Genomic DNA, 26,329 nt, shown 5'->3' with positions numbered 1-26,329 from the left:
CAGTTAATGATGTTTCTTGAGAAAGAGAACGTATGTATAAATACATGCAAATATAAAATCATTGAAAAATATGATAATTCCCATTTTCCAGTTCGATATACCACTGTTATCCATTACATCCACAAACTGTTCAGTTAACGATCGAAAACAACAAATATTTATATCAACAATATTCATTTATGAATAAAATAAATAGACTTTCGGCAGTCCTTATACACTGCTTGAAAAGACGTCAACATACAACAGTGTTCGAGACTGATCTAATAATTCAGTCTTTATCCATATTATCTATATCTATATATATAGATAATATGGGCTAATAAATGTATATAAAGTCTTTCCAAATGTCTAACCTACTCACAGTAGTAATATAGGATAGATTTACAACATATAAGTAAGATTTATAACAAATCTTACGTATAACAAATTCTTATAAACGCATCATCTTTGCGTTTACTTATAAAATTGTGTAAACTAGATGTAATGCTACTACTTAGCAAATTATTAAATCTTCAGCATATTGAACACGTTTCACTCTACGTAACGAAATAAAGTTTCTAAATCTGTTACTGCTTTTAGAGAAAAAGAACTAATATATATATAATATATGTAATAAAAATAAAGGTTTCTCTGGTTTAGATGAAGTATCTTCAAATATTTTTAATAATAAATTATATATTTAGTTTAATCCTTTATCCAAGTGTAAGCAAACAAAGTTTGCGCCTCAAGTATCTTTAGGACTAGGGCCACTCGTGGCAAAGGTGGACAAATTTCACATCACTTGCCTTAGTATCCCATAATGCAAACCGCTATGGGATACATCTCCTTGCGGACATGCATAATGTTATGCATTATGGGAAGGGTCACCACCCAGACCGGCCTCGACCTTTATGGAGGTTTCCTCAGTGGGAGTCAGATTTCTTATACTGAGATAAAGGATTAAACTAAATATATAATTTATAGTCTAACCAGGTGGAAAAAAACTTCAAACATCTTTCTCATCCAGAGTAATTTAATAATGAGGCTGTGACAATGAAGTTCTAACTGAGGCTCGGCTATTGCTGTTACCCTCTTGCCATGATCAGAGCTTTAATAGCTCAATAACACCTTATCCCTATACTGTCATCTACAGATAACGGGGAAGATGAAAAGCATTCCTGCTTCGCCCCTTTAAGCCAGTCCTTATAAGGACTAGATATCACCTCTTGGCAGGGTGGCTACATCTAGTACTTTCGTACTAGATCTAGTACGAAAGTACTAGATTATAGTACTTTTATATATATTATAGATTATAGTACTTTTATATAGATTATAGATTATAGTACTTTTATATATATTATACATTATAGTACTTTTTATAAAATTTTAGTGTTCTAGTACGTTCACCAATAGATTTAGTACTTTCTTCCTTCCGAATAATAACAACCCCACGAAAGTTAGACATTTGAGTTTAATATTTTTCTTTTCTCCCACTCCTCATACGTCATTCAGTGACACAAGCATGATTTCTCTTTTTCCCCTCCTCCCTCTCACTGTTCGCTAATCTTCCCTTCCTCCTGATCCCATATTCACGCAATCCGACTAGCATTAGCCAATGAAAATATATTCTTCGCTATTCAAATACTTCTCGTGCGTTATAAGTTCATTACAACAATGAAAACAAGTTAAAAAATCAACTATTTTAATATTAGTAACCACTTTTTATTGATGCGCAGCATAATTCTGAGACCATTGAAAAATTCAGCCGACAACGGTCAGTTTTTAGACGTAGAAAATGTATATCTAGGGACGTTATGAAGATCTTAATAGAAAATGGGAACTATTGAAGACTGTAGAAGCATTAAAAAAGTCAAGAATTCGTGGATTTGGGAATAACGTTTTGAAATGCTGTAGGAGAACAAATCTTTCCTAATTTAACAACATTAGTTAAAGCTGTGTTATGTCTCCCTCATTCATCAGCAGCAACTGAAAGAATATTTTCAGGAGTGATAATAAATAAGAAATCATCTACAAACTCCCCTGATGAATGGACTCCTTTTGACAAAAGAAAAAAGGAAACATTCATCAGCTACAGATTTTACTATTTCTGAAGCGTTAATTAATTTAGCAAAATCTGATAAAAATAATGAAGAAATACTTCCAGTGCGTTTCTTGTGAGTGGGAACCCCTGTATATATATGTAAATAGCATATTAACATATAATATGTTATTTTCAGTCATAGAAAATGTAATGCTATGTTATTTTAAACACTAAAAGGAGAGTTGTGGAGTAGGCGCCCTCCCTCGATCAGTCTTTGGACTCCCTGGAGATGTCACGTAATAAGAATAAAAAGAATAATAAGAATAAAAATTATAGGGTAAATTAATACACATGCTAGAGTTACAATTGGGACTTCTGTTATGATAATTGACAGCTGCAGATCTTGGACTTATAGATGACTACAGTGAGGTGAGTTTTGACTTTTTTTCTTTTCATATTTGTCGTACATGTGTTAATTTAGCGGTTTTACGTTGAGTTAATTTATGATAATGAGGTAGTAATATCGTAAAATACCCTAAATAGAGTGAAACAAAAGCAAATAAAAATTTAGTACTTTTTTTTTCCAGATCTAGTACCTTTTTTCTGAATAAGTTGGTACAAAATATTTTTGCTGGGTGGTCATCCTGCCTCTGGGTCCTGGCTCCCACTGAGCAAACCTCAATAAAGATCAAGGCCGGTCTAGGTGTGACCCCTTCCCATAATAATGCATTGCATTATGCATGTCCGCAAGGAGATGTGGTTTGCATTATGGGATACTAAGACAGTGATGTGAAGTTTGTCCACCTTTGCCACGAGTTGCCCCAGTCCTAAAGATACTTCAGGCGCAAACTTTACTTACACTTGGATAAAGGATTAATCTAAATATATAATTTATAGTTTAATCAAGTGGAAAAAACTTCCAACATTTTTAATAATAAGAAACTTTCTGCATTGTTTTAAAGAAAATAAAAAATATTATAAACGAAATTATATTTATAGATATATTTTAATTAAACTTCGTTTATGACTTGTGTTTATAAATGGAATATCTGTATTCATATAGTTATTATTTACCGATAGAAAAATACCATCGGTAACTATTTCGCAAGAAAATGTAGTTTAAAATCACAGTTAATAACTATTACATATTGATTTCTGAATATAATCAACCGACTTTCGGAAGTTCATATACATTACTTGGAAAGAAGTCAATGGGCGCCATAGTGTGAGGAACAAACAGCCGTGGCACCCACCTAAATAAGATGTAGAATCTCCTTTCGCTGCGTTTACTGCAGCAATCCTATGAAGTATAATCTCCACAAGTGTACAATAGCTATCATTGCGAATTTTGGACCATTCTTCCAGTAGGCATGTCATGAAATCTTGGAAGTTGTAGGGCGGAAGTCAGTTGACACTCCCGGTTCTCCAGTTCATCCCACAGATGTGCAATAGGGACTGAGATTAGAGCTCTGTGGAGGCCAATCAACTGTAGTGACGTTCATGTTCACAAATCACGCAGTTACAGCAGCAGCCTCATAAAACGCATTATCTTGCTGAAAGAGACAATGGTTAGTTCCGTAGAAACGCCACGATATAGAAAACATTGCACTGTCCAGAATGTTCAGATAACTCTCGGAGTTCAGTATTCGTGGCCCCACGGAGGTCCGAGGCCAAATCATGAAAACCAGTAACATACATCACCATGCCACCTCCGAATTTCATAGTAGGGGTTACGCACTCTGATAAGAGACGTTTCTTTTTGTACAGATTCGTATTCCAGTCGATACCCAGAACTCTGCATTCAACGTGCCGGACGACGAATTGCGGTTTTTACCTATTATCCTTCGTCGCACCGTACGGTCACTTTCGGTGAGTGTGGTGGGTTGTCCACTACAGGAAGCACCCGCATTTGACTCCATACGCTTCAATCTCAGTATGGTATCACTGATTATTGACCTAATATGATCCAGTTTGTCAACACTTTGACGAATACATAGACCTGCAACATCCTATCATATTGCTTCTTTCAAACTCTGAAACCATTTCAACACAGCTGCACTGGCTTGGGGAGCATCGTATTCCTCCAATTCATAAGGGCTACCAACACATCACTCGTAATATGGCACGATGCACCCTACCCATGGAGGGGGGGGGTTTCGTTGACGTCTTCCTAAGCAAGATACATAAAGCTAACAAGAACTCTTTAATAGGATTTCTTAAATGAGGTTATACGCCGGTGCCCAAAAGCTAAGGGCGAACTACATTTTACCTCTATATGAAAAGATTTGCATGACTACAGCCAAATATAAACATAAATTTATTGCCAGCATACCAATAAATTATACGACACAAAAATGTCTTATAAATTAAATTAAATGGTAATAGGTTTTTACCAACGATATTGGAACGAAGTTCCAATATCATTCACCAGTCATATCCCGTTTTTTTTCCTCCGTTCTTTTCGGAGGAAAGATTAAACGACTGTTATCTTAAAGGGTACACTAGCCGATTGGTGTCTTGTCTAAATTTTATGATTACAACACCACAACATTGAAAAAGTGTCCGACGATGAGCTGTGCATAAAGGGACAGGCTACATGCCTTCGAACATCAGCAGCCTACTTGCTGCTGACGTTTTGCTATAGTTTGTCGAGATATCCACATATCTCTGCTTGAACGGAGCCGATTACAAGCTGACCTGCCGTGGTGCGTTGATTACGTTTTGCTGTTATAACCAAAAAATCTGTCTTCATGCTCCGTGGTAGAGCGAGGGTGGCCTCTTAGCAAATGTCTGGAATATATTCCATTGAAACGCTGCCCAAAGTCAGGATAAAACGCTATGTGAGATTCCAAACTCTCTGGCAATATCAATAATTCTGCGGCCTTCTTCAAGCTTTCCAATAATTCTTCCGTGCGAGAAATCATCTATAGGATGTCTTCGAGACATTACAACTTTATTCCTTCACGAAAATACCTACCTTCAAACACAATTCGTTAGCGCAACCTTTTACTTCTCATCCTGTTGGGTGCAATCGAGTGACTCCTTTTTTCACGATTCAAAAATATGAAGGTGTTCCCACTTTCTACTCGAAATCGTCAGTTATTCAAATTGCCGCAAGCTTATTCGTCTAAATTTGTGGTTGTAATCTATAGAAATAGTGTTCGTCTTTAAGTTTTGGACGCCAGTGTATCTTAAAGCTTATGTCGTTACGTAAATTTTATTATTAAATACAACACATGAAAATTGTTCGAATACTTTAAGTTGTAATGTAATCCTATGCAATGCTCTCTATTAGAATACCTATTATCTATATTAGAATAATATTATATTAGAATTATATAATAATAATAATAATAATAATAATAATAATAATAATAATATTGCATCGTTTTGTTTTTGTTAGTTAAGTGCTATTCATATTTATTTTCTTTCATTTTATCAGATATAAGAGTACTAAGATTTCAAGTTTTGCATCCTGTATATTTCTATTCAGATACAAGGCATGACGTCATCCGATTAAGTGACGTGTTCAACTCACCGGAACTACGGAACATCTCTGTGACGTTAGATTGATAGTGTGGTGTGACACCAGGTTGACGTTGATATATAGTCATGACTATGCTCTACGAGTGATGGTTGAAACTGAGAAGATGATAAACCAAAGTAGGGATGACAATGATATAGTGCATTACAAGAAGAGCCCCTCGTATATTGCACAGTACCCATTATGTCCTTGTCCCTCGATTAACACAGATGTCAAGCTGACAAGAAAATCCACTAGAAGTAATGGGCGATCATGATCTGACATGAAACCAATACACGACACTGAGTTCATAGGTTAGATGAATAGATAGGCAGGTGCCTGATGAATAGAATAATACGCAACTAATAGTTTCGAATAAAGATGAAATAATTCAATATTTTTAAAACAATATTGAATCTGTTTTTTAATAAAGTGAATGCTTTTGAAAACATACAGACGAGATTCTGTAAACAATTATAAGAACTGCTAATAGTTTTATAATTAATAATATAAATATTTGCATAATCATTATATTAAATAAGCTCTATTATATCTTCTATTATTGGTTTATTATTATATTATTATTTTACTATTATAATATTTTGCTAGCAAAGGCAGTTTTTGGTTGATGGATTAAATCGAAGACGTTTCTTTTTCGCTTTGTCCGTTTTAGCCGTTAAGATGGACGACAGAGTCGGGCTAAGAGAACATATTTCCTGCGTTTTGAAAGTACAGTATAGTAATACATCATGAAGTTATTAAGGCTTGAGTTGATTATCCAACATCATTGTAATTTGCTGCTTGGTGGATTAGTTGATTCGGGTTAATGTCGGCATTTATGAAGGATTTCTCGTCAGAGACTCTTGCGATCGCATATATCGGGGAGGTCTGCGGAGCTCTGCTTCTCGATAAATTTGACTGATCCTGATATACGAATGGGCATCGAACATCAATTTGTAGTTGATGTTTTGACCTGCCGTGTATACATCACCGAACTGGGGATACACGGTAGGTCAAAACTAAAGCAGTCATTTATACCATGTGTTCAGATGGCTACTTCTTCAGTAGAGAGCAGAATTCAGCTATTGTTCTGTTAGCCTTTGCACAGACAAACTCAGTATGAACCTTAAATCTTATACCTTTATACAGTTACTCATCAAATGGGAATCACAAATATGACGGTGTCTCCTTCAGGTGCTGCATGTCTTCTTGTGAAAAGAACTGCAGCAATGTTTTCGGGGTTGGGATTAATAGTCCATTTTTTGAATCAGTTCTTCTAACACAAGAATAGTAGACTGCAAGTTTTTGGTGTAAAAGGCCGTTATACTCAAAGACGAGTGAAGAAGATCAGCCATAAAGATTATGAAAAGACGGAGCAATAATATGACACTCTGGAAGGGGGAGGAGTGCAATGAGATGTCATCTGATGAACAGTACTAAAGCTGACGAAAATGAAAATTTTCATTTTCGTCAACACTCTGGTGTAATCCTCCAGAAAGGTTACGCCAGATTGTTGACCAGCTCATGTAACCAATAACTTCGTATATTTTTGTGTAAAAACTGACTAAAGGAATCCAAACTCTTCATAGTGGAGCATTCCTATATTCTCTGCAGATTCTTGCTCTTTTAGAGATATTCTCCAAGGATAACATTTGGCTGATATCCACAAGACATTATATTAATCCATAAGACTGTTAAAGCAGTCTTGTGAATTATATAGTATCTGGCCAAATGAAGTTGTGGAGTCGTGAATGGAATTATTCTTGTTGAATTCACTCAGCATTTCCCACAAAGTGTTTTTGTCACTGTATTTTTATGTGCTTCTGTGAAGGTTTCAGTTCTGCATGTCATTGCTTCCTCAGATCGTAAATTTTTGTAGCTGTGTAGTTTTCGTCGGTTTTAGGTTATGTGAACTGGCATCGTGGACATCCTCACTTTGCGCAATTAGTTGGTTCTGTTTTTAATTCTTTGTTGTTGTGCATGACGAAGTTTCTCACAGCAATGACACAGACTATTAGTAAATTTAATCCGCAAGCTTAATAATTAAATTACAGTCTATGCAGAGATCAAATGCGGTGTTGCTTATTGATTTCAACCAGCACAAGTAGAATTGGTCGTTTGAACATATGACTAACCTTTGAGGAAACTGAAAAAATCTCGGGTTTTTTTTTTTTGTCTATTAGGACTTAGTCGAGGGGCATAGATTTAGTGATGCTTCATAGGCTTTTTTATGTAATTACCACCCACGAAATGTTGTAAACCTATAGATATTGGTATCGTGAATAAGCTAAGGGTTTTCTAATTTTATATTCTTTTTATTTATTTATTTTTTCATAATTCGGAAACCCTGCCCTGGAGAGCAAATACAGGGTGTTCGGGATAAATTTGACATATTTATAATTAATTATATTTTCCCGTAAGTTACATGTATTAACACACACTTCTCTTCATTTAAAAGTTTGGACCCTTCTTCATTCATATACAAGATGTCAGAATCATGGAAGAGAATAACTTGTATCATGATGATTCGTGCCCGCCATCAAAATAAGGATATTACGACTGCTGCCCAATGCTCCCTGAATACAGTAAAAACAATCAGGCATGAACTAGAGACTTGCAATGGTGACTACGAGGATGTAGCAAGAAGAAAGATCCCTAGCAGACGATCTGATTGCGTTCGTACAGCAGAATTCCTCGCAAATCTGCAGGAACAGGTGTTGAAGAACCCTGGCATTGGAATTCGGGCTTTGTTCGTGGAGTTGCTAACTGTAGTCAAGCCCTGGATAACAAGGGTAGGCAATGGTAGGCCGTATGTATGGCAACAGGATTCGGCCCCTTGCCACACCTCTGGGAAAAGTCAAAAATGGTTGTCTGAAAATTTCTACGACTTCACCAGTCCAAATGTTTGGCCTCCAAACTCCCCAGACCTTAACCCCATGGATTATTTTGTATGGGGCGCAGTTGAAAAAGACACCAATCGCACTTCCAGTAATACAAAAGCCCAGTTAATGGATAAAATTAAAACAGTTTTTGCGGCCCTTCCCAGGGAGACTGTAGCATCAGCTTGTTCGAGGTTCCGAAGCAGAATTGAAGCTGTGATCGATGCTAATGGTGGTTATTTTGAGTAAATCTTGTTGATAGTATTGTAATTAACTCTGCCTGTAATGTTTTTTTGTCAATTCATTAAATTTAATAGATACAAAGAAGATTTTCTTTTTCCTTACGAAACTGTCAAATTTATCCCGAACACCCTGTATATATATATATATATATACATATATATATTTTACATAATTCGGAAACCTGCTCTGGAGAACAAATATATATATATATATTTGCTCTCCAGATTAATTATATTTTTACATAATTATAAATAATTATGTAAAAATATATTTGTGGCCACTACCCAAACCGGTTTAATAAAGGTCGAAACCGGTCTGGGTAGTGGCCCGTTGCCTTTAATACAAAGCATCATACATCTCCTCCAGGAGATGTGGTTTACATTATGGGTAAATATTAAGATTAGTGATCAGAGCTTATTTTTCTTTTACCACGAGTTGCCTTGGTCTTGCACTACGTGCAGGGTCAGCTAGACTTGCAACACTTGCAGGCGCAAACTTGACTTGTTTGTCTGTTTGCTTACTTGGGACTGGAGTAAAACCAGGTTTAAAATAGCTTGGTATCTTAACATATATATATATATATTTTTTTTTTTACATAATTCGGAAGCCCTGCTCTGAAGAGCATATTTACATAATTCGGAAGCCCTGCTCTGGAGAGCATATATATATATATATATATATATTTATATTTATATATTTATTTATATAGTTGTTTGCTTTCCAGAGCAGGTGATCCGTTAGGAAAGAACAAAAACTAACCATCGATTAATCACTTAAAACTTCACTACAAACGAAAATTATCACACTTAATTTATATATATTAAAATTATTTTATTTTTACTATGGTGCTTTGTAGACATTATGATATTTTGTAAAAATATATAATTTAATTTTAATATTTTGAAAATTTTTGTTTAAATTTATATGCATTATATAGATTTACAGATAATTATTAAATAAAGATAATTAAGAGCATAATTTATTATTAAAATTACTGTAGGAACGTATACATTTTAAAACGTTTTCCCAACCTTCTGTAAGGTTATCGCGTAATTCAATGATAAAATGAACAAAATATGGAAATGACAAAGACCATTTCTAGGACATCAACCCTCTTCATAAAACTCATAACTTTATACTTTTTATCTCACATTAGTTAACGTAAACATATTTCATCTAAATGGAGTTTTGCTTTATTTGCACCATTTTATCCTTGTTGTTTAAGTTTCTTTTAATGAAAGATCTGTCAAATTTTAAACTTTCTTCATCAACCTTCAAACAGAAAGGAAAAAATACGAAAACAGATGAACATTTACCATCATCTTTAAACTGCAGCCCCCATTAATGTCAAAACTAGAGAATAAGGTACTTACTTTATGGATGAGATCAGTTTAGAAACTACAAAAACAAAGATATTCACATCCTCCCTTTTTTTAAAAGGAGATTTTAAGAGATAATAAATGAAGTTATGATTATCATTTATACTTATTTTTCCAAGACAGTCACGAATAAAATTTTGGCGTCGTTCTTGGCAGTTAGTAAAAAAATAACAAAGACAAACATTCCAAGAAAGAGCATAAAATGCTAGGATTATTAGGTTGTATTATATTATAAATTAACCGTTTTTGATGATACAGTTGACAATTGGAATTAGTAAACAAGCATTTATAAAAATCATCTTACTGCAGGTTATACAGCACTACAATCTGATTGCCTTGTGCTTACTATACTTCTTCCTAACATGGAATTTAAGCCAAGTGGCCTGTTCCGGTCTCATGCCATCTCTTTCTTGGTCTTCCGATTCTTATTTTGTATCCGTATACTACTTTTATACTTATTATATTTATACTACTTATATACTTATTATATGTAATATGTAATTTCTGCTTACTATACTTATTATATGTAATTTTATTATGATATTCTTATTATGGTATATACTACTTATATACTTATTATATATATACTAATAAAATTTTGTGAGTTCAACAAATCTTCATCATCGGCCTGTAGAGTAAGATAGGCTGAGAGTCAGCAGATAGTAGGAGAGGAAATAAAGATAGAGTGCATAGTGGTAGAGTAGGTTAAAGAGGCCTCAGTTGACCTGTTTTAGATGTTTGCCCCCCAGGGGCGTTTCTAAAACGGTCGTTGATTTTTCACTTTACAAAAGGAAAAATCCTGAAAAGGAAGCATGTAACAAAAAACAAACAAAAGAAGTACAGAGAAAAGCAAAAATTGAAAGGTAAACCTAGAGGTGGAGGAAGGATCTGGCACGAGTGATGCAGCTCACAGGGAACTGCACCGCCTCGCTGTAAGCCTTCACCGCTCGGGTTCTCAGGTCCTTCCCCACCTGTGATAGCTGAGTACAGAAACCCCACAAGGTGGTTACTGTGTCTTTCTTTTGTTGTGGGCAGTTATTATTCTTTTGGCCACCTCGCTTCTCTTGGCCATGTCTAGTTTGCAGGGAGCTATGAAGAACGGCGAAGCTGCCTCCTCGTCTAAATCCTGGGATACCTCTACTTGCTCAGGAGTGATTTTGCTGATGTCATCAACGAAGATGTCACCCCATTTTGCGCTGACGATGTCAGATCCATGTTTCCCTGTGAGGAGGAGTTCAGGTTCTCCTATTTTTATCATCGCTTCTTTGAATTTTTCCGCGACCCCGGGAATATTTCTAATGAGATGGCTTAGAGTCTCCCCTGCTTTTGCGTGAGGGACTGCTGGGTGGGCGGTCCCAGATACTTTTGCTGTTTTGGGCGTTACCAACTCTTCTTCCTGTGGGCTTAATGGCCGTTTGGAGGTGTTGGTGTTCACCTGCATCTTTCCTTCTTCCTTATCAATATCTATATCTATATTAGTATTGAGGGTTTCAATAACGAATGTTTCTTCTTGTTGGATTTTACTGCTTGTGGAAGTTTTTTTCCCCTTACGGTTTTTCTTATACGTGGAGGTATGGTTTTCTGTTATATCATGAGCAGCCTCGAAAGGAGGAGAAGCTTCCTGTGCTGGGTCATTTCCATTGCTTTTTGGAGTTGCTGGCGTGATTGCACCACCCATCCTCTTAGCAAGGGTTCTGGATGGGCATGTGCCCACTTTGTGGCCAATGACCCCACATTTCAGGCAAGCTGACTCACATTTTTCTTGGTTGTGGCCTGCTTTGAGGCAGTTTTTACATTTCACTCTAGGACAGTCTGCCCCAAGGTGAGTGAAGGCACCACATCTAAAACATTGTTTTTTTTACACCAGGGTAGTTTATCATTACTCTGGCGGATCCAATAATAATAAAATTGGGAACGGGCGTTTTCATCTCGAGGGAGATGTGGACTTCGCCCGACTTCCACTTGGGGTTTTCTGCGTCATTTAGGACTTCCACCTTGTGTACAACGCCCCATTTCCCGAATATTTCGTGGATAATCTTTACATCGGTTTCAATATATTCTAAAGGGAATCTAAGTAGTTTGGTAATGCTCCCTACCAAAAATGGAACTATTGTTTTTCCATTACATTCGAATCCTGCAAGTAGTTTGTCTCTTGTTTGTTCACTCCTTACTACTACTAGGAAGCGGCCACCACCAAAGGGAGTAAACCCAAAACTGTAGTCAGCGCAGACGCTTTCGATGAGGGCTTTAGCCAAATAGCCAAACATCGAGGTCGGCTTCAACTTCGATTCCAAGGGTCCGCGTACGCGGCAAAGCCATAGCTGGTGAGGGGGGATGCCTAAGCTATTCCTACCACCGAGTGTTTTATTCTTGCCCCAGTCCGGGGTTTATTCTGTATCTGCTGCTGTAGTTTATTATCAAGTGCCTCTATGAGACGCTTCGTCGATAATAACTGAGCTAACAGATACTACAATTTGCACTTATCTGAACAATTTGCTAATCACCTATACACTACTCGCTAATCACACTACAGAAATGATCCTGTCTATATACTACATATATATATATATATATATATATATATATATATCGGACTAGTACTAGTTGATCACTTTGGTGAAAGTATTCACCCAGTCATCATTTCTGTTCAAGAGCTAAACAGCTCTTATGAAATGTGGGTAAACTATTAGAAAAGGGATTCCATAATCCCTAAAACTATGACCTAACTTTTTGCCTATAACTACTTTTCGTGTAGTAGTGAGAAAACCACATCCACGAGGGTGTAGTAATACCTTTAGATAAAATGATCTAAAAACTTTAGAAGGAACTATCTGAAAAAAGAACTGTATAAAAAAAAATTTAGCAACTAACAGTTTCTGTATACCACTTCATTGACTGTCCTTGCTATTAGCCAAAAAAAGGTTGATCCTGTTGTCTGGAGGAGCATGTATTGATGCCCCTCAAGAAAGAAGGAACAGAGAGAAAAAAAGGAAAAAGAGAATATTAAATTTAGCAAGGCAGTTTAAGGTTGACTTTTAGATAGTTATTGGATTACAACTTAACATTAGAAACAAGAAAGAAGACTCTAATTGAGAGATTACTTTAAGGTACAGTTATTGTTCCACTTTCTTTTTAGATTTTTTCTCAATCTGATCCAAACTTTTAGAAACATCTGTGTCCCCACTAATTGATCTAGGTCTTTTAGGACCAACTTTTTCCGAGTCCTGGACAGCCATGTCATCCACAATGACTGAATACTGTTTCATTAACTTTAATTTATTATTTCTATTTTTCTTATTACTACTCTCTGGAACTGTGAGGTTGTGACTCGTCTCCTCTGACTTTAATAACTCGTCCAGTAATGCATATTGGCGGTTAAGAATTTCAATATGACCTTCAGAACTACATATATATATATATACTACTTATATATATACTTATTATATGTATGTAATATGTAATTTCTTAAAAGAACTGGGCGATGGACTGAGTCCTTGACTCTTTATCCCGTCATCTGAATGAAGAAAATCTGTGTGGGTGGAGTGTTGTTGAGCTAAAAAGCTCTAGTCATGGCTGGGTAACGGCAATAGCCGAGCCTCAGTTAAACCTTCATTGGCATTGCCATTTGTTACTCTGGAGTCCTAAAAAGGACTTTAAATCCATGTATTTTGATCTCCGCCAACTCAATATGTAATTTCTTATCCTTATCCTTATAATAAGGACTGGCTTAAAGGGGCGAAGCAAGAATGCTTACTATACTTATTATATGTAATTTTATTATGATATTCTTATTATGGTATAGTGTTCAAACATTGCAAATATATAAACTATTTCTAGAATTTTAAATATCTAAGTTCTTAATTATATAACAAACTTAAGTATATGAATTTTGTGTATAAATAAAAGAATTTTGTTTCATTACATAATACCAAGTAATGAAATTTCAAGCGGAAAACTCATTTAGTGAAAACCAAACTAATGATCAAAATCAAATAGTTTGCTATGTTATAATTAAAAAGAGAAATCATATCATTTTTAGATTAAGTAATTAAGACTTCATAAATAAATTAAGTTTTATGTATGAAGTCTCAATAAAATAAAATAAAATAAAACTTAATAAGAAATTGAAAAAAAAAAAAAAGATGTATTCTGGTTACACGTAATCAGGAGCATACTGGGGAGTGAGAGAAACACTCGATCATAGCATTTCATCAAACGAACACTACTTAATAAGAGCCAACCAATCAACTACGATCCCGCGCGGTCTGGTGGCAGATTCCGCGTTCAAGTGTGTATCGTCTCCTAAAATGAGTAATCTTTGGTAGATATGCAGCGCTCTTTGCAAGTGTGTCTCTTTTTTTTCCCTTCTATATTGTAAGAATTTTATTAATAATATCGGATACTAGATAATTTGGCATGTTTTATAGGTGTTTTTTTTTTTATTTGGTGTAACTGTATTGTTATAAACATTGCAGAAGATAAAAATGAGATATAAATACTGAATTTGTTTTAATAAGCCTTTTCCCCGCTGGTGGCAGTACGGTATTGGCTACGACCTTCTAAATACGTCTGCTTTTATCCACGTTACAAATAAGAAAGCATTGTACGATTTTTGTGGATCGATAATTCTACACGCACACACACACACATCACGTGATTATTGACTATGTTCCCTGTATACGAAGGAAAATATTTGTCGCATACTAACAAACTGTATATACTCTATAAACTGTATAATTATAAACTGTATTTATATATGCTACCAGTGGAAACATGGACGAACTAATGTTGAAAATGCACAAAAGTCACTTGGTCCCCTGGGCGCCGGCTGTAGATCTGCTGTCATTCAAAGGTTACAGGTTACAATATCATCCACGAAATTTAGTATTACAAGATGACAGCAGTCGTAGATTATCAAAAAAAAATACTAAATATTCAATGTTTCTTCACACTGCATTCAGTTGGAACATCAACTGCTAATGAATTATTGATTCGCAATGGATTCCCTGCTACGTCCAGCAAAGAATATGTAGAGTGTAATACACCGCACCCAGCATTCCTTCGTCTAACGTACTGTAAAACCCAGCGGGTTTCTGTTTGGTCCTTCGAAAGACCCCTTTTCTCGAGTAAGTAAATTCAGCTACCTGCCGAAGAATTCGTGGGCAGCCGATAACGTCCTACGAAGTGCGGCATGGAAAACTAGTGAAACAATGCACGGTGGGATTTAATAAATTACATAAAACCTCTTAAACCTTATAGATTTGTTAAGTTCGCCCATGCATATCTTATGATGTCTAAATAACTACAGAATACAAAAGAATACAAAAATGTCGTGTTTGTTTACCCTCGATATAAATTTACATCTCTTTATGACCTCCTATTAGATTATTAAATTTACATCTCATCACTGTTTGTTTATTAAGAGATTGTTGTCTCAAATTTCTGCATGAATTCAACTTAATGTTAATTTTTATTTTGTGAATTCCTTGCAAATTGTTTTATTATACGGGACGTAATCAAAGTCATGCATCTTTTATACATTCTATAAGAAAAAATTTCAAATGAAAATCAATTTAAAGTAATTTAAGGAATGGTGTAGATAAACACCATAAACATGTAATTATTGTTGTCTTTCTATATAATAAAATTTCATTGGAAACAGCAAAAAATAAAAATAAAAAGATAAGACGTCATGATGTTTCCATAACAACGTAAGTTTTATTTTACTAAGGCAAATTCTGACTACAACCAGACGATTTTTATTCGAAACCCACGTTCCATAAGAGCTTTTCGTTGTAGAATATTTGACTCGTTTTTGCTATTCTCATAGTTTGGACCATTTTAATTTTGTATAAACAAAATACATATTAACAATTAACGCTATTTTCATTACTTAAATTTTGTGACTTTTAAAGTCCGTATAACAACAAACAGTGTTCGGATAAATAATAATTAAGTCTTTTCCATTTCGTATGTATAGAGGAAAATGAATAAGCATTATAACTTATATCAAGTAGACAAATGTTTGTGCCTCAGAACTTTAGACGTTTTAAAAGTTTTAATCCAGAATAAATCTTGATGCAGATTTGACACAATTATACTCGGTCATAAGCTGCATGGCACTACACTACGAATTCTGTCCAAGTGACCATAGATTTAGCGATTTATTAGTGATTTAGAGTACTAAAATTAAAAGTGAAATGAATTAAAATAAATTCATAAATTTCAAACATAACCTGATGTGAGTTGTTTTTTTTTTATTGTCAATTCAGAACAAAGGACATGACCAGTCAAAAAGTTAAATTCGAGACGCAGTATCTATTGTGGAAGTCCGCATCGTTGAGATACTTAACTTCCCTCATGGTTGGTTTCGTTGGCTGAATCCTTCAACTTCAACCCATAGAATGTAACCCATAGGTCAATCGATGATGATATAGGAACTGTATACATACAAAATGAACTACGAATTTGTGAAACATGTACCTGAACAAAAATGAATAAGGGAGGCTGTATTAAGACAATAAAATAATTTTTAGAACTGAAAGTAGCCATACCAAAGTAATATTAAACAGCTATAAAATATATGATGGAAATAAAATTATTGGAAAGTTTTCTAGTTGGAGACCAACCAGAAAACTCTTTCAAGCCTCCAGTACGCAGGATGTGGTTTCATCGCATCGTGTGATGAAATTCATCTATTACCGCATGACATTCAGAAATCTATGATTCTGTGGGATTGAAACATACAACTTGGATTCGATTTAGAAATCTTGCTTATAAAAGAGATAAGAATATCACTTGTGAAGATAGGTTCTTTTTTATCGAACGTCATGATTAATAAATGGACAAACGCAAGTTAAGAATACATTTTATTTTTTGGAACTGGTTGAGATTTTCCTTGCGTGTTTTTTTTTTTTTACATGATATGGTTTGAGCTAAATGATGTAAGACACTTTTTCGAAGACTAAAGGCAATTATGTCGCTAAGACTAGCCGTTATTCTTCTTTGAGTGTATTTTCGAACAACTGTTTCTCTTCACTGTCGATGTTCTGTACGAATTTACCTTGGCCAGTTGATAATGGTATTCTGTCAAAAAACGAAGTGTTGCAGAAATAATAAAGTGTTCACATTCCGTGAATTCCTTAATCAAAAAAAAAAAAACACTAATTAAAGGCAAATCTAGGATTTTTGACCAGAGTTCGTGTGTTTTAAGAAGTATAATATCAAACCCAAACACAAACAGAATTGGCATAATGGACATAAAAATAATATTCGCTATTCTCACTGTTAATAATAGTAAAATAGTTATTTTTCTTTGTATGTTTCGATTAAGCATTGTTTGTAAACTGCAAGAATTTTTAACTCACCTTTAGTATTTCACTCACACACACACACACACACACACACACACACACACACACACACACACACACAGTCACAAATACCAACAAAACAACTATATATTTAAAAGACATTATAAAATGTATAAAATGCAAGAGAATTAGGAATGATATAATTTAATTAAGTAGAATAATAAATAAATTGCATATTAAGAAATAACATGAAAATATTGTGCAAAATAAATATTAAAGAGAATATATGCAAAGATACATGGGATTAGAACAGCAAAAAGAACATCTATGAGGGTTTTATTTGTTTATTTAGAAAGGTGAACACGCAAAAACTTTCTAATTAGACAAAAGTTTTAGTTTTAGGTTTTTTAAGACAAGGTTTAGAACATTTTAGAAAATGCAAACATGCAAGTGCTCTCAATGCATGCGTATAGAAAATTCAGGTGTCAAAGGGGGAAGGTGACGTCGGAGAAAGAAATGAAAGATAGCATGCAAACATGCATGAGAAACCAGAGAGAATTAAAAATAATAATAATAATAATTAAAAATAAAAGAGTCTCGGTTAGAGGATAAATTTTATTTTTATCCTCTAAAAATTTAGCTTTTTAATTAGGCTTAACACTTACCAATTTTAACCAGATATTTGTTACAATTAGCTGATTCTTTTCATCCTATAAGAGAGAAACAAAAAGCAAAAAAAGGCACATCACTGAGGGGTACATACACAAAGGGGGATTGTTTGGGCCTGAAAAAGGAAGGACGAAGATGAGAAAATATTCGCGTCCCACTACAAGTGAGGACTTACCAGATTTAACCAAACGTTTGTAGTAATAATTTGATTCTTTTCATCCTAAGGAGAAAAACAAAAAGGCATTTATGTGAAAAAAAGAAAAAAAATGTCAAAACAGAACTGACATTCATTTTTTTTGTTCTAACCTGTGACAAAGCACATTTTCAGTTACAAATCCGCCTGAAAAAGTTAAAAGAAAAAAGTAACAAAAACAAAAAAAAAAGGAATAAAAATGAATGAGTTTGTTGTTGTCTACCAAAATCAAAGCAATCAACAGTAAGGTAATTCCGAGTAGGAAACATCTGCAAATTTACAACGGTAAACATTTTTGAGAATCATTATTCTGTACCGATAAAATTTATTTTATCATTAACTACATAAAACATAAAACATATATTTCAGACATATCATTGTACAATCGAAACATTACCACCTCTTCTAATTATATTTCAGACATATCATTGTACAATCAAAACATTACCACCGAGACTCTTCTAATTACCCAATAATTAGAATACTTCCGCTTCTGTTTCTAAATTTTAAAATATTCCAATTATTAAAAAGATAAAATGGTGTATTTGTTTTTTCATATTATTAACTCTAATATTTTCTTAAAAAGGAAAATTTGTTATTATTATTATTATTTCTTTGAAAAAATAAGCTAATGTTTATAGTAAATTTGACAAGAAGACCAACCAACGATAAATAGTAACGTATTTTGAGGCCATCAAAAAAACACAGCTGAAATATTTGGGCGCCACATAGATCAAGCGGCAATAAAGAAATAAAGGCGTTTTTGCAATTCTTAATCACACATATATCAAGTGCCAAGGAAACGAGTTTTACATATAGAAAAGATCGCAGATTCTTTTCAGCAGGGAAGGTAATAATACCTTTAATATTTATATTAAAGGTATTATTACTCTAAAAAACTTCTGTTACTCTAAAGAACAAATAAACTAGGCGTTCGTATTTGAAGTGTGATCTCTTATAGACAGATTTCACTATATCTTGTTTATTACACTATATCATTGTATAACATAATACATATATATATATGTGCACGCTATCATATTATTCCTGCTATATTATTTATAATAATAATGTAATTTTGTTACCGCCATCAATACTAAAATTTTTTGTCATATGCTTGTTCGTTATTGCATATCGTCTCTAACAGCTTAATAAATATAAATGCTCTTTTAAATTTTCGATGGTACAATGAAATTCTCTGAATAATAATAAATATCCATTTATAATTTTAAATATAAATATTTTACTTACAAATATATTTTATAAAATTTAATTAAATATTTTTAAGTTCAAAAAAAAATTGAAAAGAAATTAAAAGTTTGCATACGATAGGAAGGAAATTAGAAATATGAGAAGAAACAAAATAAACATCAATAGAAGAAGCAAAGAAAAAAAATTGACTCAATCAACAAGAAAAATGATTTTATATGATTGTCAGGAGATGCTATTCAAATGGCATGGGAAAAAAAGAAAGGTTTAGACTAGACTTTTAAAGACAAGCTAGGAAAGATAAAATAAACAAACATTTAAACGAAAAGTTCAAGGAAACTGAAGAAAGTAATAACAGAACAGAAAGAACAAAAGATCTACTTAGAAAGCTAAATGAAGTTGCAGAAAGAATCTGCTGAAGCTGTTGGAGTATCAGCAGAATTGTCGAGAGCAGCTAGGGACCAAGTTGTGAATATATTAACTATAGTTAGTATACTGAGCTATTCCAAAAAATGTCAAATTGCAAAGAATACGAGAGTTACAGACTCATCAAGTTTAGTTTACAAGCAAGTAAAGTTATGTTGAAAGTAATATATATATATAAAAGGTTTGTCCCACATGCGAATATATAAATATCAAAATAATAGATTTTAGGAAAAGGTAGAGGAACTAGAGATAATGAACATGAGATGAATAATGGAAAGAAGGAGAGAATATCAAGAGGAAGTATTCGTCGGTTTTATTGATTATAAGAAGCACTTGACAGTGTTGATCATAAACAGATGTCGAATGAGATGAGGGCAATTGGAACACCTGGCATCAAATTTTCTTAATCGGAGAACAATATGATAACCAAGAAACTTTAGTAAAAACAACATTGAGGGAAACAGTGGTCGAGTGGGAGAAGCTGTTGGGCAGGAGAAACAGTGTATCTTCCTATTGGCGCTATGTTTTTTTTTAATATTTATAGTGAGAATGTTATGATAATGGTTAACTTAGATTAAAAAAAAACAACATCGGAATTTAGATTGGAAACAGAAACCCAAATAATTTAATATGTACAGATGATAGAAATTAAGGCAGAAATTAAGGGATATATAGATCCATGATTCTGTTACTTAAGGGTAAAAATCAGCTTAATTCAAAGATCAGTAAAACGAAAGTGATGGTTTCTGACCATTTAGATGAATTTATGATAATGGCAGACAAAATATACGATTTATTAGTATCCAGATTCATTTTTTCCTCATTTTAATTTACTAACATTTTGATGGTCAATGCAAAGATGAAATTAAAAGATCAAAAAGGTATGGGAAGAAAGATAGATTGAGATAAACGATAGGAAGATGTTAGTAAAGCAGCGAAAGTTAGAATCGTTAAAGAAATGTTTTTTTCTAATGGTGATGTATGAATGTGAAATGAATCATTAATATGAGAAACAGGAAGCGAATCAAGTCATTTGAAAAATGGACGTAGAAGAGATTATTAAGAATCCATTGCAAGACTGACTAACAAGAAGATTTTAGAGAATATAAAGTCAAAACGTTTCTAGAAGGCATTGATTGCCGAACAGAAGTTAGTGTAACTCGGACATATTATGCGAACAGATGAATCACGAAAAAAAGGAATTATTTTGGAGAAGGTTGGGAGTAGGAGAAAGAGAGATACATAGCCAAAGAGTTGAACGGACAACAGAAATGAAGCTGAAAGAAGAGATAGTCGACTGAGATGAAGAGACAATGTTCCCAAGATCACCAAAACTCAGAAACGACTAGATGGCATATAACAAGAACAATTTCATTTAATAATTCTTAAAATATTCATTTAACAATGTAACAAGATTTATTAGCTAACGCATCGATATTCCCACAGCAACCTTCCACAGATAAGATAATTGAGATTAGTAATTGATCAGTGGTTTATTCTTGTAAACCAATTAGCTAAAAATACGCGTTAAGAAAATAACTTTTGGATTTCTATAATTTTATGAATTTATAAGTAATCCAAATTTTGGATGGTTTTCTCCAATTTTTGTTGTTATAAACAGCGTTCTTTAAAATAACAATCCCAGAATCCTGTGCGTTGTCCAAAGTACAACTGATTCATTAGCTTCGCTCAATTTACTGAAATTCTTTTGCTGTTTATATATTTATACACCCCTTTCTTTCTCACGTTTATAACATTCCCGTGAATAAGGTCGAAACCTATAAATACAAGTTTCAAGAATAGACAGGTTGTGGGCTTGGCTATTCTGAGAAAAGTGACTGTAGTTTTCCAAGGCGTTAGTAAATAAATACGAACTGAACATATGGAATAAAATACGTATAATAATAATTACACATCAAATAATATGATTTATTACATGCATACATGCATGAAAAAATTATATAATCAAGAATATTTAAGATAACATCATTTAATTTGTTAAAAGACGAGACCACAACATTCACAACAACAACAACATATAACAACCACAATTTTTGAAATACAAAAGTATCCCAACTTTTACTACTACCTAAAAATTCTGATGGTTTATAAGAAATGTTTTTCTGTGATATATTTTATTTGCTGTCTGAAGATTTTGCGTTTTCTTTATCAGTTGTTTCAAAACTAGAAGTTTTCTTTTGTGTCTCTATAGCTGTCTTAACTGCGTACATTTAGTAATGTAATAACAGTTTCGCAATTTCTATGATTTAACAAGAAATGTTTGCAGTACCGAAGTGATCATTAAGGTAAGCAAATTGTTTCAGATGTACATTAAAATACTTGTTCGGAACCGTTATTATTCGTAAACATGTTATTATTAATAATTAAGAAATGAAGAATTAGTGAAGAGGGCGGGAGGAACGCTGTTCACATCAGCTACTATAAAACAGCTGTAACATCTGTTATTCTGATATTTAGTTGTTTTAATTTTATTGCAATGTATTGATTACTGGGCACGATTAAATGTAGTTGGGATAATCATTTGGTGACGTTGGTAATATTAATACAGAGAGAGAGAGAGAAACTAAATCATGAAAAGGGATATTGGCTTCCATCTCTAAAATGCGATCTTTTATGCATACTTATAAACTAAACAAAAATTTTGTTCATAATTAATGATGCGATATCGATATTTTGCATGGTTTAAAATTAGAAATTTAAATGAAATGTTAAGGAATATACTTATTAAAGATGAGTGTTGCATTTACAAAAAAAAAAAAAAATCTTTACTAAAAATTCAATCAGTCATATCTTAAGTTTTATTCCATATATTTTATTTTATCTTTTCAATACACGTATGTTAATATGGTAAAATATGAATGGATTAGAACATTTTTGTTGGATTCAGTACATATGCGTTGGAGAAAAATGCAATCACCTTTTTATATTCTTCATGTAAAAAGAATGGACAGCATGAAAAATCAACAGAGCCATTTGCCATTCTACGAAAAATAAAAATTCCCAAGCCTGGTTTCGTTGGAATTATGACCGAAGCAACCCAGATTGTGAGCATATTATCTCTATCTATTGTGCATTCTATCGCATGTCTTATTTGTGAAGAAAAAGTAAAATTACACTTCGATGTGCAACCCATTAACTTACTTTAGTTCAAAAGCCGTAATGATGGTTCTTCTTGGAGTTCCAAATGAGATTCGAACCCTGATATTTCCAAAAGAAGTGTTGAATGTGGCGCTTCTTGCTGCTGTAGCACTTCTCCCATATCCTTTACTATAGTATGCGAGTGAAGTGAGTTTAAACAGCACCACGACGCATATTTTTACGTGTGGTAAAATGGTATTAGAATATTATACATACTGGCCACAAGATTAGAAACCTTGATGAAGATGTACGCAAACGCGACTTATGCAGCGTCACCATGTGTTCTATGCAACTATTTTAAAAAAAGAACGCTTCTGGTTAGTAATCGTCAATAGTGTTGATCACAATGGGGAAAACAAGGGATCTTTCAGAGTTCGATAAAGGACTTATTGTGGGCGTCCGTCTCGCTGGGGCAAAAATGTAATACAAAAATGTATTACATTTTTGCTTTCATATTGGTTTAAGTTTTGGAAGTGAACTGATCTTCACCTGGTTTGGGCATATAATTTGACATAAAAGGATTCTATTCTGCCTATGATTTGTCCTTTGTCATTTTGCTATGGTCAACTCCTTTTTTAGAGTGATATTGTTTTCTATTGTAATGGCGATTTCCCTTGTTTTGAAGTTTCTAATTTCTTGTATCATCCTTTTTCTTAATGTTGTACATAGCTCCGAAAATTCTATTCTACTTATCTTGCTCAGATCTCTTTGTATTTCTCTTTTCTTTTGGAGAAAGTAACGGTTTCTTCAGAAAATTTTCTTTCGTCTTCTTGTTGTCAATTCCACCAATCTCTCTGCCATTATTTAGTAATGTCTCTGTTATTCTTTGGTAGTTTTTATCCAAGTCTTCATCCATATCAATATTATCAAAACCTTTTTGCTATCATTTTTTGGAAGAACTTTTTTTTTCTGATTTTCATTAAACTCCTCTCAATTTTCACTAATTTATGTCCATTTGCGATTTTTTAAAGGCATTTATTATGTAGAGTCAGCTTCAGCAAATTTTAGATCCTTTTTGATCTTTGATCTGACCCAGTCCATATTTTTCAACTGCTGTTTGCTGTTCGTGGTTTGCATCAAACTCTCCATCAATTGTGTAAAGAATGTGTTGTTGTTATTTATTATTAAGTCTAGTGGTTCATAAAATGCATCTATTTCTTCTTTAGTGTGGTGGTGTCAGGTTGGTGCATAAACTTATGAATACTTGGTTAATATCTATACGATTTCCACCAAGTCTCTGTTTCACTTAATCCAATTATGTCCCATTTTTTCTGTCATGTTTCTAGTAATAATTCTTCTAGTGTTCTTTTCCCTAGTAAAGACCTACACACACACACACACACACACACACACACACACACACACACACACACACACACACACACACACACACACACACACAGAATTTTTTGTTATGTTCTCCGTCTGATTATAGGTTATAATTAAGTTAAGGGGATAATAAATCCCTCATTATTTTTAAAGCCGGATACGAAACTCGGAGATCGAAATCCATCGAAATCTAAGAAGTTCATGACGAAGAACTATCGGCGAGTCCAAGCGTAAGTCAACACCTGGGTAGTACAACACTAGGGCAACTCGGAGCAAAGGTGCTATCCTTAATATTTTCTCATAATGTAAAACACAGATCCTAGGAGATGTATTACTGGAAAAAAAATAGCCTCTTGGCTCTTTATCGTAGTAATGATAATGTATGGGTACACCGGTCTGGCAATTCGTTAGTAGGGGTATATGTAAGTTCGGTTCACTTAAACCTTGGTATTCCAGGTCTACCTACTCACTGTTGAGACCTCCGTAAAGGTCGAAACCGGTATGGCCTTCCTCATAATGTAAAACAGTAATACATCTCCTAGGAGCTGTGTTTTATATTATGAAAAAATATTAAGGACAGTGATAGAACTTGCTCCACCTTTGCTCCGACTTGTCCTAGTGTTGTAATACCCAGGTGTTGACTTACGTTTGGACTCGGCGATAGTTCTTCGGCATGAAACTCTTAGATTTCGATCTCCGAGTTTCGTATCCGGCTTTAAAAATAATGAGTGATTTATTATCCCCTTTACTTAATTTAAGCCACCTGAAATAGGTTATAATGCTAGTTCTATTATATACTGAGTTAGCTTTCCATTAGGACCCCCCCCCCTCCTCAGATTTACATATTCGGCATGATAACGAAGTACCACGTGATATCAACGTCACGTGCGGCTACTAGAAATGGGCACATCTATCTCTGTACGTAAGCAGTAAACGTTTGCCAGTAATCAGGAAATGTGGAGACGTAAGCCAATTTGACCGCAGGCAGATAGTTGGGCCCTGGAGGGCAAGTGCCTGTATTTCGGAAACAGCCGCACTTGTTCGTTGCCACTATACTACCGTATTAAGAGTATACCAGGATTGGATTAACCATGAACAGCAGAAGGGTTCACATTGGTCAGCCACGCATAGTGGGTGAGCAGTCACACAGCTCATCCACCAGTACAACAGCCAGTCTGTTCGACCCATTTCCACATGCACCATGATTATGGCCAGGCATCTCAAACAACAACTCGCATGAGCTAATGAACGTAGGTAATGGACCCTCGACAGATGGAAGAAGGTAGTCTGAAGTGATGAGTCCCGTTTTCTGCTGCCCAATGTTGATAGCCGTGTTCGCATTTAGCGTAAACATCATGAAGTCCTATACCCTGGTTGCACAGTTGGGGTTTAACCGGCCGGTGGAGGTGTTGTGGTCTGCGGAGCTCTTTCCTGGCAGGCCCTAGTTCCGTTGCTTATCATCATCCCACAAACACTGAATAGTGAACGCTACAGGAACCTGTTAGCTGACTAGTAGGTCTACCCCGACCACAGTGCTATCTTTCAACAGGAAAATGCACCTTGTCATTGGGCTCGCACAACTACTAAGTGGTTGGAGGAATACGAAAACGAATTCGCCACATTGCCCTTGCCTTCCAAACTCCTGTGACTGTAACCCAATTGAACATGTGTGTGCGTGGGGGGGGGGATATGCCAGAATGGGGAGTGAGAACTGCTAATTCCCCCCCATCCTCCACGGAATGAGCGTGAAATCACGGAGTTGCTAAACGGGCATGGGTAGAGTTACATATAGAGGATGTTCAACTCCTTGTGGAAACTGTTCCGATGCATGTGTGAGCCATGATTGTGCAGAAAGATGGACCAACGCGTTATTAGGTGGGTGTTCCTAATTGAAAGCTAACTCAATGTATAATATTACGTAATATTTAAGATTAGACTTTACATGAAAGATGAAAATTAAATCACCAGTAAATTCATTTTAGTTTGC

At 34.4% G+C, this 26,329-nt stretch overlaps 1 protein-coding gene across 1 annotated transcript in view; it reads right to left on the bottom strand.

Moving 5' to 3' along the window:
- LOC150101856 (neuronal acetylcholine receptor subunit alpha-7-like) overlaps positions 1 to 26,329 on the bottom strand; it is a 167,066-nt gene that overhangs the window by 41,604 nt on the left and 99,133 nt on the right. The window contains exons 3-4 of the mRNA XM_090399916.1: positions 18,202 to 18,246; positions 18,023 to 18,067 (exon numbers count right to left, since the gene is read on the bottom strand). Of these exons, the coding sequence (XP_090256042.1) occupies positions 18,023 to 18,067; positions 18,202 to 18,246 (90 nt within the window). The remainder of the gene's footprint in view (positions 1 to 18,022; positions 18,068 to 18,201; positions 18,247 to 26,329) is intronic.

This window comes from Typopeltis vanoorti, chromosome 11, assembly GCF_054136105.1.
Source record: "Typopeltis vanoorti isolate ZY-2024b chromosome 11, IOZ_Tvanoo_1.0, whole genome shotgun sequence".
NCBI lineage: Eukaryota > Metazoa > Arthropoda > Arachnida > Uropygi > Thelyphonidae > Typopeltis > Typopeltis vanoorti.
Note: the sequence above shows the minus strand (reverse complement) of the source record. Positions and strands in the feature narration are given on the sequence as shown.